The sequence below is a fragment of the Balaenoptera physalus genome (assembly GCF_965194825.1).
Source record: "Balaenoptera physalus genome assembly, chromosome: 1".
NCBI classification, from domain to species: domain Eukaryota; kingdom Metazoa; phylum Chordata; class Mammalia; order Artiodactyla; family Balaenopteridae; genus Balaenoptera; species Balaenoptera physalus.
This window is the reverse complement of record NC_138882.1, coordinates 82958479-82973802: the sequence shown is the minus strand read 5'-3', so window position 1 is coordinate 82973802 and position 15324 is coordinate 82958479. Positions and strand designations below refer to the sequence as shown.

The 15324-nt window shown below is 39.9% G+C and overlaps 1 protein-coding gene across 8 annotated transcripts in view; it reads right to left on the bottom strand.

Annotated features, from left to right (window-relative positions):
* Positions 1 to 15324, bottom strand: part of LOC309658103 (GON-4-like protein) — a 90689-nt gene that overhangs the window by 72459 nt on the left and 2906 nt on the right. For 6 of the 8 annotated variants that reach the window (XM_082456290.1, XM_082456292.1, XM_082456291.1 and 3 more), the window contains 2 exons: positions 13072 to 13602; positions 7440 to 7631 (listed from right to left, as the gene is read on the bottom strand). In XM_082456290.1, coding sequence (XP_082312416.1) covers positions 7440 to 7631; positions 13072 to 13576 — 697 coding nt within the window. In that variant the 5' untranslated portion in view covers positions 13577 to 13602. Of the gene's footprint in view, positions 1 to 7439; positions 7632 to 13071; positions 13603 to 15324 lie in introns of those variants that run through there. The other 2 variants (XM_082456296.1, XM_082456294.1) reach the window with 2 other exon arrangements.

Here is a 15324-nt window from a genome sequence, read left to right as displayed (position 1 = left end):
AGTGATTAAGGCTCCACACTTCCACTGCAGGGGGCTCAGGTTTGATCCCTGTTTGGGGAACTAAGATCTGGCATGCCATGTGGCACAGCTAAAAAATTTTAAATAAATAAAAAATAAAAATAAAACAAATAAATAAAATATGTAGAGCTAAAACTGACAAAACTGAAAAATATAGACAAATCCACAATTAAAGTTGGAGACTTCAATATGCCTTTCTCAATAATTGACAGAATAGACCAAAAAAAAAAGAATCCGTAAAAATAAATAAGACCCCAACAATGCTGTCAACCAACTTGACCTAATTGACATTTACAGAACAGTGTACCTTAAAACAACAGAATACATATGCTTTTCAAATACACATGGAAGAGCTACCAATAAAGATTATATTGGGGCCATAAAATAAACCTCAATAAATATAAAAGTACTGAAATCATACAAAGTATGATGTGAACTCAAGGGAATTAAATTAGAAATCAGTAACAAAATGATAGCTAGAAAGTCTCCAAATATTTGGAAGTGAAAAAACACACTTCTAAAAAGTTATGGTGGATTTTTGTTTTTGCTGTTATAAGCCATATGGTACTCTATAAGTATAAAAATTACATTTTAAAAAACCAGGTTCTGACACTGAACATAGAATAGGACTCTAATCCTGTACAGAAAACCTGAATGTGTGTGTCTCCCCAAAATTAACTTGAACGTGTGTCCCCCCAAAATTCATACGTTGGAAGCCTTACCCCTGGCATGGCTGTATTTGGAGATGGGTCCTCTAAGCAAGTAATTAAGGTTAAATGAGTCCATAAGGGTGAATCCCTGATCCTATAGGATTAGTGTCCTTATAAGAAGAGGTATCAGAAAGCTCACTCCCTCTCTCTCCACACACATGCACCAAGAAAAGGCCATGTGAGGTCACAGTGAGAAGGTGGGTGTCTACAAGTCAGGAGGAAAGCTCTCACAGAAACTGAATTTACCAGCACCTAATATTGGAATGCCCAGACTCCAGAACTGTGAGAAAATAAATTTCTGTTGTTTAAACACACACACACACACACACACACACACACACACACACACACCTCTTTTCTTTTTTTTGGCCACACTGCATGGCAAGCAGAACTTCCCTGACCAGGGATTGAACCTGCACCCCCTGCAGTGGAAGCGTGGGGTCTTAACCACTGGACCACCAGGGAAGCCCCACACACACTTCTAAATAACCCATGGGTCAAAAAAGATATCCCAAGAGAAATTAGAAAATACTGTCAACTGAAGTTGATGAAATGCAATATATCAAAATTTGTGGGGCATAGCTAGCACAGTGCTTAAAGGGAAATTGATACATTCTATAGTATTATTAGAAAATAAAGTCTCAAATCCATGACCTAAGCTCCCACTTAAAGAAACTAGAAAAAGACCAAATTAAATCCAAAGCAAAGAGACAGAAGAAAATTATAGACAACAGCAAAAACCAGTAAAATAGAAAACAGAAAAATAGAGAAATTAATGAAACCAAAAGCTTGTTCTTTGAAAAACCTCTAGCCAGAATGATTAAGAGAAAGACGTAAATTACGAGTGTGAGGAATAAAAGAACAGACATCATTACAGAGCCCACAGACATTAAAAAGATGACAAAGGAATAGTATGAAAAACTTTATGCCAATAAATTCAACAACTTGGATAGAACAAATACCTGAAAAGATACCAACTGTCAAAGCTCACTCAAGAACAAAGAGATAACTGAATAGCCCTTTATCTGTTAAAGAAATTGAATTCATAGTTAAAAACATCCTACAAAGAAAACTCCAGGCCCAGATGGCTTCACTGGTGCATTCAACAAAACATTTAAGGAAGAAATAAAACCAATTCACAAACTCTTCAAAAAAAACAAAAAACAAAAAAACACAAAGAAAAGGAAAGAACACTTCCCAACTCACTGTATGAGGTCAGTATTACCCTAATACCAAAACCAAAGACATTACAAGAAAAGAAAACTACAGGGGCTTCCCTGGTGGCGCAGTGGTTAAGGATCTGCCTGCCAATGCAGGGGACACGAGTTCGATCCCTGGTCCGGGAAGATCCCACATGCCACTAAGCCCATGCGCCACTACTGAGCCTGTGCTCTAGAGCCCATGAGCCACAACTACTCAAGCCCACGAGCCCCAACTACTGAAGCCTGCGTGCCACAACTACTGAAGCCCACGTGCCTAGAGCACGTGCTCCACAACAAGAGAAGCCACTGCAATGAGAAGCCTGCGCACCCAATGAAGAGTAGCCCCTGCTCGCCTCAACTAGAGAAACCCCGCACGCAGCAACAAACACCCAACACAGCCAATAAATAAATAAATATATACATTAAAAAAAAAAAAAACTACAGACAACCACAGACGCAAAAATCCTTAACAAAATATTAGCAAATCAAATCCAGCAATACAAAAAAAAATACCTATATCATGATCAAAAGGGTCGATTTATCACTGAAATGCAGAAATGCTTTGAAATTTGAAAATCAATCAATATAATTCACCATATCGACAGACTAAAAGCAAAAACGAAAACAAAAGATAATCTCAATAGATGTAGAAAAAGCTTTTCACAAAATCCAACATCAGTTCATGATAAAAACTCTCCACAACTAGGAATAGTAGAGAACTTCCTCAATCTGATAAACAATAGTTATAAACCAACAAATTCTGCTTAGTGGTGAAAAATTGAGTGTATTTTCCCTAAGAGATCAGGAACAAAGGAAAACATGCCCACTCTCACTACTTCTCTTCAACACTGTACTGAATGTCCTAGCCAGTGCATAATAAGATGGGGGCTGACGGACGGAGAGGAGAAGAGAGAGGGAGAGGAAGGAAGAGAGAGGGAGAGGAAGGAAGAGAGAGGAAGGAATGGAAAGGAAGAAAGAAAAGACACACAAATTGGAAATGAAGGGAAAAAAACTCCTTATTTGTAGATGACTTAATTATCTATGTGAGAAATCCCTCGGGACTTCCCTGGCAGTCCAGCGGTTAAGACTCTGCACTCCCAATGCAGGGGGCACAGGTTCGATCCCTGGTCAGGGAACTAAGATCCCACATGCCGCATGGCGCAGCCAAAACAAAAAAAAGACAGCAACTTTCCCAAATTGATCAACAGTTTCATTATCGATCAATATGCCAGCAAGTATTTTTGAAGAAAATGACAAGCCAATCCTAAAATTTACATGGAAATGCAAAGTACCTAGAATAGCGCAATGACCTTGTTTAAAAAAAAAAGTTGGAAGACACAGACTACCTGATTTCAAGACTGCGATATTGGTGAAAGGTCACATACATAGACCAATGGAAAAGAAGAGAGAGTCCATGAATGACCCACACAAATAGTGACTTTTTCACATAGATACAAAGGTAATTTAATGGAGAAAGAAATCTTTTCAACAAATAGTGCTGAAACAACTGGACATTCACAGGTAAAAAAAGAATCTCAAATATACCTCCCACATTATACAGTAATTAACTCAGATGCCAGAACTCAAAAGATCCTGCATGCCGCAATGAAAATCCCGCCTGCCGCAACGAAAATCCCGCCTGCTGCAACTAAGACTTGGCGCAGCGAAATAAATAAATAAATATTTTTTTTAATTAACTCAAAATGGATCACATACACCTATATGTAATGTGTAAAACTACAACTTCTAGAAGAAAACAGGAAAAAAACTTTGTGGCCTTGGATTAGGCAAAGGTTCCCTGATACGACACAAAAGCATAATCTGTAAAAGTAAAACCTGGGACTTCCCTGGTGGTCCAGTGGTTAAGAGTCCGCCTCCGAATGCAAGGGACGTGGGTTCAAGCCCTGGTTGGGGAACTAAGATCCCACATGCTGAGGGGCAACTAAGCCTGCATGCTCTAGAGCCTGCACGCCACAACGAAAGAAGCCCGCGTGCCACAACAAAGATCCTGCGTGTCGCACCTAAGACCCGAAGCAGCCACATAAATAAATAAATAAAACTTCAAAAAACAAACAAACAAAAAACTTGAAGTAGCTCCTCATGGCTAATGCTGAAACAATTCGGGCAAAGTAAATAATGATAACATGGCACTGTAACTCAAATAATAAAACAAACATCCATGAGTCCACACTCATATAAAAACTGAATAAATAAATGAGGGAGAAGAGACTGCTCTTCTTTACAGAAAAATTCCAGTTAATAAATGTAAAAGGAACAACAGAAATAAAAAATCACCATTATAATTGTTGCAGGTGATCTACCAATGGAGGCTAAAATTAGGGGGGGAACATCTGAAGAGAAAAAGGATATATGCATAGTTTCAAAGTATCTCATGCAAGATATGTAGTAATTATGAATGAAATATAGACAAACAACAGAATAACGAACAAACATTTCACCAAAAAATATCTTCAAATGGCCAATAAATACATGAAAATATGCTTTATATCATTATTCATTAGGGAAATGCAAGTTAACACAAGGAAATACACCTAGCAGAACAGATAGAATTAAGAAGTCTGTTAACTGCTGGCAAGGATGTGGATCAACTGTAAATCTCATACATTCCTGCTGGGAATGTAAAATGGTACAGCTACTCTGGAAAACAGTTTAGCAGTTTCGTATAAAGTTAAACATACATTTACTGTAAGACCCAGCAATGTCACTCCTAGTTATTACCCCGAGAAAAATGAAAACGTATGTCTATCAAAGAACTAGGGATTTCCCTGGTGGTGCAGTGGTTAAGAATCTGCCTGCCAATGCGCCTTTCTGCTCCAGGAAGATCCCACACGCCGCCGATCAACTAAACCTGTGCACCACAACTACTGAGCCCACGTGCCACAACTACTGAAGCCCGCATGCCTACAGCCCGTACTCTGCAACAAGAGAAGCCACTGCAATGAGAAGCCCGCACACAGCAACGAAGACCCAATGCAAACAAAAATAAATAAATAAAATACAAATAAATTTATTAAAAAAAAAGAATTATATGTGGGGACTTCCCTGGCGGTCCAGTGGTTAAGATTCCACACTCCCAATGCAGGGGGCACTGGTTCGATCCGTGGTCGGGGAACTAAAATCCCATATGCCACGTGGGGTAGCCCAAAAAAAGAAAAAAAAAAAAAAAAAAGAACTACATGTGAAGGTTTATAGCAGCTTTAGTCATAACAGGCAAAAACTAGAAAGAACCCAAATGTCCATCAGCTGGTGAACAGATAAACAAATTGTGGTGTATCTATACAATAGAATACTACTCAGCAATGAAGAACAAACATGAATTAATCTCAAAAGCATTACATGAAGTGAAAGATATGGGATGCACACAATACTGTAAATCAACTATACTTCAATAAAAATTTTAAAAGATACCAGATGCAAAAGGTTACATACAGGGCTTCCCTGGTGGCGCAGTGGTTGAGAATCTACCTGCCAATGCAGGGGACACGGGTTCGAGCCCTGGTCTGGGAAGATCCCACATGCCGTGGAGCAACTAGGCCCGTGAGCCACAACTACTGAGCCTGCGCGTCTGGAGCCTGTGCTCCGCAACAAGAGAGGTAGCGATAATGAGAGGCCCGCACACCGCAATGAAGCGTGGCCCCCACTTGCTGCAACTAGAGAAAGCCCTCACACAGAAATGAAGACCCAGCACAGCCATAAATAAATAAAGAAAGAAATAAACCCAAAGTTTAAAAAAAAAGGTTACATACATACTGCATAACACCTATATATAATATTGCAGAAAACACAAAACTGTAAGAATAAAATTGAGATCACTGGTTCCCAAAGGCTGAGAATGAAGGACTGCAAAGGGGAGTGAGGGAACTTTTAGAGAGAGATGTTCCATATATTGATTGTAGTGGCAGTTACACAACTATGTCCATTTTTCAAAACTCACTGAAAAAATTTTATTGTACGAAAATTATCTCAATAAATCTGACATTAAAAAAGAATCAATGTAACTCTCCATATTAACAGAATAAAGGAGGGAATTCCCTGGCAGTCCAGTGATTAGGACTCCGCACTTCCACTGCAGGGAGCATGAGGTCGATCCCTGGTCAGGGAACTAAGATCCCACATGCCACACAACACAGCCAAAAACAAAAAAAACAAAAAAGAAAAACCAGAATAAAGGAGAAAAAACATACAATAATCTTAATAGAGATTTTAAAAAAGCATTTGACCAAATTCAGTATGTGATAAAACTCTCAGAAAACTAGGAAAAAATTTTTCATAATCTGATACAATATATCTATAAAAAGCCTACAACTATCATCACACATAATAAGGAATACTGAACACCTTCCCCCAAGTTCAGAAATAAGACGTGGATGTCCACTATCACAACTTCTAACCTACATAGCAATGGAGGTCTATTATTTGCGATGAGAAAAAGAAATCATAAGTGTTCACTTTAAAACCATTTGTTAAGCTAAATAAAGAAGTCTTTATTCACTTGTCTGTATATGTTATATTTCACAATAAAAATATAATGTTTCAGGCTTCCTTGGTGGCACAGTGGTTAAGAATCTGCCTGCCAATGAAGGGGACATGGGTTCTACCCTGGTCCGGGAAGATCCCACATGCCGCGGAGCAACTAAGCCCATGTGCCACAACTACTGAGCCTGCGCTCTACAGCCCGCGAGCCACAACTACTGAGCCCTCATCCCACAACTACTGAAGCCCACACACCTAGAGCCCATGCTCCACAACAAGAGAAGCCACAGCAATGAGAAGCCCACACACCACAACGAAGAGCAGCCCCGCTAGGTGCAACTAGAGAAAGCTCGCGCACAGCAACGAAGACCCAGTGCAGCCCAAAATAAATAATAATAAATAAAATAAATTTAAAAAAAAATATATATATATATATAAAAAAAAGTTTCAAAAAAACTTTAAGGAGGCCTAATCCTATGACCTAGCAATTCCACACAACAAAAATTAGGCATATATGTTCACCAAAAGATCTACAGTAGAATGTTCACAGCAGCACCATTCAGAGTAGCCTACAACTGGTAAGTCTTCACTCATTAAGAGTTGAATTAATAAAGAAAATACAGACTATTCTAACAACAGAATGCTATATCGTAATGAAAATGAACAATCTACAAGTACATGCAACAATGTGGACCAACTTCATAAACATAATGTTGAGTGGGAAAAGGCAGTCAAAAAACATATTCATATTTCACATAAAGTACAAAACAGGTGAACTAATCTGTGCTGCTAGAAGTCAAGATAATGGTTACCCATGGGTGGGTGTCAGTAATAAATGAAAGGAAGGACTTCTGGATACTAGTAATACTATTTCTTGATCTGGTTGCTGGTTACATGGGTGTATTCAATCTTTGAAAATTCAGTGAACTTGGATACCTTGGGATATGTGCAGTTTTCTGCATATTATACTTCAATAAAGAGGATTTTTTTTTAAAGAAAAGAAAAGAAAGCCTACCCATTGGAATAAAGAGTCCACCATCCTCTATCTCTTCCTCAGCTTGGTGAGCTAGAGTCCTGAGTGGCTTTTCTTGAGGAGAGGCACAGACATCTGGCTGAGATGATTTCCTAGGCTGGGCTGCTGGTTTTGCAGAGGGACTGTCTGATGGTAATGAAGGCATCTCCCCTCCAGAATGCATTTGAGATTTTCCTGGAAGAATCACAAATATTGCTCCACACTTTGTCCATTCTCAATTATACTCTGTTGTAGAAATCAGCATCTTGTTATAAAGTCCTTTTTAGTTAGATAACTTCATTAATGATGCATTTACTATACAGGCATTCCTCTCTCTTAAAGACAGTATCCTAAGAAAAATATTGAAATCAAAGCTCAGGTCCAATTTCTCATCTGCAATGTCAGGGAATTGAACTAGGTAATCGCTAAGGTCTTTCTAGTTCTAATATGCATTTTTTTTCCCTATGAAAAAATCATATTCGTAATTGTAGGGTGGGGGGAGGTATATTCCTGGTAACAAAAGGACATTTTATATAGATGACCATTAACACCACATTTAATCAACTATAAATGATATAGGACTTCCCTGGTGGCTCAGTGCTTAAGAATCCACCTGCCAATGCAGGGGACGTGGGTTCGAGCCCTAGTCCGGGAAGATCCCACATGCCGCGGAGCAACTAGGCCCATGCGCCACAACTACTGAGCCTCCACTCTAGAGCCTACGAGCTACAACTACTGAGCCCGCATGCCACAATTACTGAAGCCCGTGCACCTAGAGTCCGTGCTCCGCAACAAGAGAAGCCACCCCAATGAGAAGCTCGTGCACCGCAGCAAAGAATAGCCCTCGCTCTCCGCAACTAGAGAAAAGCCCGCGTGCAGCAACAAAGACCCAATGCAGCCAAAAATACATAATTAAATTTTTTTTAAAGATATACATTATAAAATGTCCTGAACTTTCTGACTCTGTAAGATCAATCTTACAAAGCATTAGAGTAAAAATCACCATAACATTATAAATACATGGTTATACAGTTCATTAGACAACTTTCTCCTTTCCTCACCTCAACTCTTTTTTGTTTGTTTGTTTGTTTTTTTGGCTGAGCCGCATGGGTTGTGGGATCCTAGTTCCCCAACCAAGGATGGAACTCAGGGCCCCCGCAGTGAGACTGCTGAGTCCTAACCACTGGACTGCCAGGGAATTCCCTCCTCACCTCAACTCTTAAAGAGTGCTACCTTTCTTTCCATTTTTCATGAGGGGCATTAAAAAGACAAAGAAACATTAATGCAATATCAAAAGCAAACATTAGAATCAAGCTGTCATAGGAACAAGAATACATAGAGGCTTGTGTATACACAGAAGATCTACAGAATATACACAAGGCATTGTTAAATAGTGATTGCTTCTGAGAACTTGGAAAACAAGAGGAGAAAGTGAAAGGGTACCTAACTTTTCCCTGTGTACTTTCTGCATTTAGGAACTTTTTTTCCATGTTTGTGTATTACATAGTTGAAAAAAATTGTCTTTCAAAAAGAGATCAAGTTATTTGTTACTGAGCCCCATTCAAAACAGATAATACTTTTTTAGACTGTTATCCCATCAACATTAGCAGTTTCAACTGGTATACACAAGATTTTTTAATTGGAGGACACCCTGTCAACAAAGAAAAAAAGCCTTTATTTTCAACTAAAGTATGAATGAATCCTTAATTCTATTTACTCTCAATCTTACTTCCTTTACTTCAGGAGCCCATGATTAATTCACAATGTCAAAAAGGCTAAAAGCTGTAGCTTTAATAGGGACTGTACAACGAGTTGAATTCTAAATCCAACAAATCAAAAGTTCCTCTTGGGGGCTTCCCTGGTGGTGCAGTGGCTGAGAGTCTGCCTGCCAATGCAGGGGACACGGGTTCGAGCCCTGGTCTGGGAAGATCCCACATGCCGCGGAGCAACTGGGCCCGTGAGCCACAACTACTGAGCCTGCGCGTCTGGAGCCTGTGCTCCGCAACAAGAGAGGCCGCGATAGTGAGAAGCCCGCGCACTGCGATGAAGAGTGGCCCCCGCTCGCCGCAACTGGAGAAAGCCCTCGCACAGAAATGAAGACCCAACACAGCCAAAAATAAATAAATAAATTTATTAAAAAAAAAAAAAAGTTCCTCTCAGGCAAATTTCTTATAAGAGGGAGGAACTTCAATCAATAGCACAGCAGAGCTTTCTCATTAATCAACAATCGTTAATAATTTTTAGAATTAATGTCTAACATTTAAAAACTGAACTGATGCAAATGATTTTTTTAAACAAACATACCAGAATCTTTACATCTAAGCAAAATACAGAAGTTCACTTTGGTACGTAGAGCTTCCACTGATACTTTTTCCACCTCAAACAGTTGGAACTACTCCAAAACTGTCCCTACAGTTTATCAGCTGCACTATACTCTACATAGAGAAAATATTCCTTTTCTCTGCAACCTTTTTTTCCTGATCCCATCTCATTGCTTCTCAATTTAATTTCCCTCCTACAGAACCCCCTAGGATCCCACTCTTCTTTTCCTCTTATCAATCTGCTAGATGCCAAAGACCTTAGAAAGAGAAGTCAAGAAGGGTAAGAGAGGAACTTCCCTCTCTTAACCTCTCAGTGGTTAAGAATCTGCCTTCCAATGCAGGGGGACGTGGGTTTGATCCCTGGTAGGGGAACTAAGATCCCACATGCCGCAGGGCAACTAAGCCCGCACGCTCTGGAGCCCACGCGCCACAACGGGGAAGATCCCACATGCCTGCCGCAATGAAGATCCCGCGTGCCGCAACTAAGACCCAATGCAGCCAAATAAAGAAAGAAATAAAGTAATAAAGAAGGGTTACAGAGAGAAGTAAAAGCCTTATTCAGAGCACAGCTGTAACTTGTTTACCGCCAGTCTAACAACTTCAAATTGATAACATGAAAATAATTAGCTGAAAACTAATTTTAAGCTGAAATCTGCCTAAGTTAATCATTTTTAGAAGGCAAAGAAAGGAAAAAAAAGGCTTAAGTTGAAATCCGGGTCCATAAATCAATTTTAAAAGAACAATTAAAATTCTGTAAGAATAAACACCAATATAGAAAAGGGTTTAATCACTAGCACCTGCAGTCTAGAAACATGACTTAACAGTGTATATCAATTATAACACAATGCTGATACTTCAAAATAACCTAGATGTTTTTTCTGTTTTTTCCCCCCACATAATCATAATAAAAAAACCAAAATGTCATTTAAAAGAAAGCAAAACAACGAAAAGAATATGCACTAAATTATAACAGTAATTACTCTGAGCAGTAAGATTATGGAGGACTTTTATTTTCTTCTTTCAACTTTTCAATATTTTCCAAAACGCACATGTATGAATTTTCAATCTTCCTTCTTTCCTCCTTTCTGATTTTTATGTGACATTTCTATTTGGCCAAACAAAGTTACTTGGGGGGAAAAAAGGAGTCATAATGTACTTCTTTTACTGGTATTACTTGTATATACAGCTAATTGAAGTACAACGTGGGAGAATCAACGGGGTAGTAGTATTACAGATAATCCTAAAAAATAAATGTTTATTTATCTTCACTTGGATATTTGTAAACTGACCACTGAAAATATCTCTAGATTCCACTCCTCAATAGGTGACTTTGAACCCCTACTTAATTTTACATTCCTTCTCTAGCACTTTAATCCTGCATTTTCCTCCATTTCCTCCTGTCTTCATGTCACAAATACAACCTAGCCAAGGAAAAAGTTCTATAGTCTTGCCACCCCCTCTAGCGATTTCCATTCTCCCATGGCACAAATTATTACTGGGGCTTTCATCCCTCCCTCTTTAATTCCATCATTTGATTTCCTTTTTCCAAAAGACTCTCCTAAATCTACTCTCAAAGATCATCAACCTTTAAATGTAATATTTTCTCAGGCATCATTATATCTCCTTTGTCACTAAATTTTAAATGATGTATCTGTTCTTAAAACTCTCCTCCCAGGGCTTTCCTGGTGGCGCAGTGGTTGAGAGTCTGCCTGCCAATGCAGGGGACACGGGTTCGAGCCCTGTTCCGGGAAGATCCCACATGCCGCGGAGCAACTGGGCCCATGAGCCACAACTACTGAGCCTGCGCGTCTGGAGCCTGTGCTCCGCAACAAGAGAGGCCGCGATAGTGAGAGGCCCGCGCACCACGATGAAGAGTGGCCCCCGCTTGCTGCAACTAGAGAAAAAGCCCTCGCACAGAAACGAAGACCCAACACAGCCAAAAATAAACAAATAAATAAAATAAAGAGGAAACATTTTTTAAAAAATACAAAAAAAAAACAAAAAAAACTCTCCTCCCTCCTTGACTTTCACTATTACTTCTGCAGTTTTCCCTTCTCTGTCATCTTCTTCCACGCTCCTTTCCATGAAGAAGAACCACAATTAACACTTTTCTAGTCCTATCTCTTACCAACTGAGATTGAGAAAACTCCAATCTCAATTTTCTGTTTTTCCCTGATGGCACCTCACACTCCATATATCTAAAGCTGAACTCATTTCAACCCCCTCAAATACCTTCCCCGTGAAGGCATGCTTCACCATCCCCCAGTCCAGTTATCTTACATGGTATCAGTCTCTGAGTAATATTAATTCTTTCTTTGTAATGTCTCTGAGATATACCCTTTCTTCTCTATCCTTACTGACAACATCCTACACCAATACTTTATACAGTCTCAAGGGCATAACAGCATGGCTCTGTATAGTAATCTGGATCTATCCTTTCTATCTGAAGCCCTGCTACCCTCCCACACAAACACAGCACTTCTATGTGTCTGTAGAAAATGCTATTCTGCCTCCACTCCTTCACCCCAATCCATCGAACCCTATCAATCCAAGTTCTGATTTCAAAAATCCTAATTACTTGTACCACACTAGCACTTAATCACAGAGTATCTTAAACTGCTCCAAATGAATTATCCATAATTCATTTGGAGCAGTGTCTTGTCTTCCCAACTAGACTATAAGCTTTTTGAGGTCAGAACTATGCTTTCTCCTTCTTTTGTTAATTGGCTATAACCTTCAGGAAACATTGAAACACTTAAGTGTGAAAAACAAAGCCCTTTACAATCTAAACACAACCTACCGCTCTGAAGATATCTCTCACTACCTCTTCTGCCTCTGCCTCTGCTCAGACTGTTCTTGGCCTAAGATACTCCATGCCACCAGTCCATCAAACCACAACTCATCTTTCAAGTCCTAAGGGTTATGTCACCTCTGTAGAGCCTTACCAAATGCCGCAGGCAGCAGTCTCTCCCTTTAAGCCGCTGCCCCTCCTCAAGGCCCACTTCATAAATACTCACCAAATCACAAAAGGCCATACATAGTTCATCCCTCCAGAAATGATGAAAAGGTGAGAGAAAGAAAAGGATACAGAAGATGATCCAGGAAATGGCAGGGGAGAAGAAAGTTTCCACCCATTCATAACGCTCAACACTGACCCTTACAAGCACCACAGCTCCAATTCCATAGCAAATCAGCATCCTCTTTCAGAAACGCTATTTTGTAAAGGCACTGCAGAGAGTGCGATGACAACAGCAAAGGCAACGGCAAGCTGGTACTGACAAGGAAAATGTAACCTAAGACCTTCCATATCTTACCTCCTTCTTCCTTGAATTCTTCACTAGGATCTCCTGAAAAAGGCTCCTTTGCGATAAGATGATCACCTCTGTCTTCTTGAGCAACTGACCCAGGCCTGAGTATAATTTTCTTCCCTCTCCTTGAACTAGTGGCCTGCAGTTTTCCTTTACCAATGTGTGTATTTAGGGACTGGGAAGACTCCAAGGAAGGCAGGGTGATTCCCTGAGAGCTGGCCACATCGACAGCTTCTACAACTGGTGTATCTGTGTCCTGGGTGAGCATCCCAGAGCTCAAAGATGGGTCCTCCATACCAAGCTGATTTCCTGCATCCTGCACAGACTGCACTTCAAGGCCAGCTGCTCTGCCATAACTTGGACCCCAGGACACTGACACTGACCCCAGGTCTTTAACTTGGTCAGATTCTGGTTTAACAACTGACTCTAGGTCTAAGTCATCTTCCTCCTGGTTGCCCTGATGCTGTGGGGACTCTGTTAATGTAGTTCTTCTCTTCTTACAGGGCAACATTTTGCAAGTCCCACTTCTGTTCCATCCTGAAAGGATAAAGGCAAGTTCTTATCACCTTCCTATTAATTAATGATAATAACATTTCCTCAAATTTTTTCACTTATTCATGTTCAATCATGAACACGGTACTTTACACCAAATGCACAATGTCCCATTAGGTGGGAGGTGAGAGACAGTGTTAGACTGCCTGAGTTCAAATCCTAACTCTATTACTGATTAGTGTGTTATCTTGGCTGAGTGACTTAACCTCTCCAAACTTCGGTTTCCTCAACTGTAAAAAATAAAAATTCTTCTCACCTCATGGAGTTGTTATAAGAATTAAATAGTAAGTGATTAGTGTTAGTTATTATTATTACCATCAGAGAGGCAGAATAAAGTGATGCTGAAAGCAAACTGTGGAGTCAAACTGTCTGGATTTGTTTCCCAAGTAAGCTTCTCTCCAGCTTTGTGACCTTGCATAAGTTACTTAAACTGAATCTCAGTTTCTTCAGCTATAAAATGAAATAAAAATAGCACCTACATCATTAGATAGTAATTTCTGAGATCAATAAATGTTTGCTACTGTTGCTTTCATAAACAGGTATTTCCATTAACAGAAACAATCCAAAAGCAAAGTGTGGTTGTTTAAAAAGGTTAGACTATATTAACAGAAATTTTGTGTTGAAAACAAGAAAGAGATTCCTAATTGTTCCCTATACTATGTTACTTCTGGACTCTTGGCTTCAATTCCAATTATCACATTTTAATGGCAACACTAACCTAAAGTGGACGGTATCTTCTCTTATGTTCGCATAGCAACTATTTGCAAACCTCTTTTTTCATACTTACCACTTTTATGATTGTTTCTTGTCTCCTTCCCACCACCCTGCCCCAAAACAATGTGCTTTTTGAGGGAAAGGACTCTTTTCAGCTAGTACGCCTAGGACTCAGCAGTATCTGCCCTATTGTAGATACTCAATAAATGTTCCTCGAATGAATGAATGAGTGTGTGAACTTCCTATTCTGTGCTTATTCTATGCCGCTTGGATCAAGAGCATTATATAGAAACTGACTGCATCTTTCTACCCCCAAAAAACTTTATTCTCAATACAATAGGTCCAAAAATCGAAATAATCTGCCTCCTGTTACAGTGAGTTCTTCATCACTGACAATGTTGAAGCAAGGCCTGAACGCCCATCTACCAGGGGACTAGATGAAAGCGGGGACTAGAGGACTGCAAAATAAAGTTCTTTCTAAGAGTCTCAAGTATAAGGTTAGTGTCAAACCTCCTTAATTCAGTTTTTCCAGGACACTAGGAGAGATTCCCCGACCCATGCCAAATCAACTGATGTCCTTATCTTGATAATTAAAGTTCAATAAACTCCTGAAGATTCCGCTGATAAGCGAAAGGAAAGGGAGAATAAAGGGGAGTGGGATTAGTTCAGGCGAGTCGTATATTTCAGATAAATTACTGAGGTCCAAAAAAGGAGAAAAAAAAAAAAAGGCAGCTACTATTCAAAGTCAGCAGCGTGCAAGGATCAGCTCCGGCACTTCAAAGACAGCAGAGGCTCTAAAGAGCCCCTCCCCCTTTGGGAACTGCAGTCAGACCGACAGTGAATGAATGCAAATCCGGAGGCAGGCCCAGCGCGGACCCCTCCTGGGAAAAGATTTCACAAAGGGGTCCTAACTGCGCTTTTGACCTCGCCGCCGAGCGCTGGCCCAAGTCCCCACTTCCAGCTAGACGCCTTCACTCCCCTACCTCTGTCACG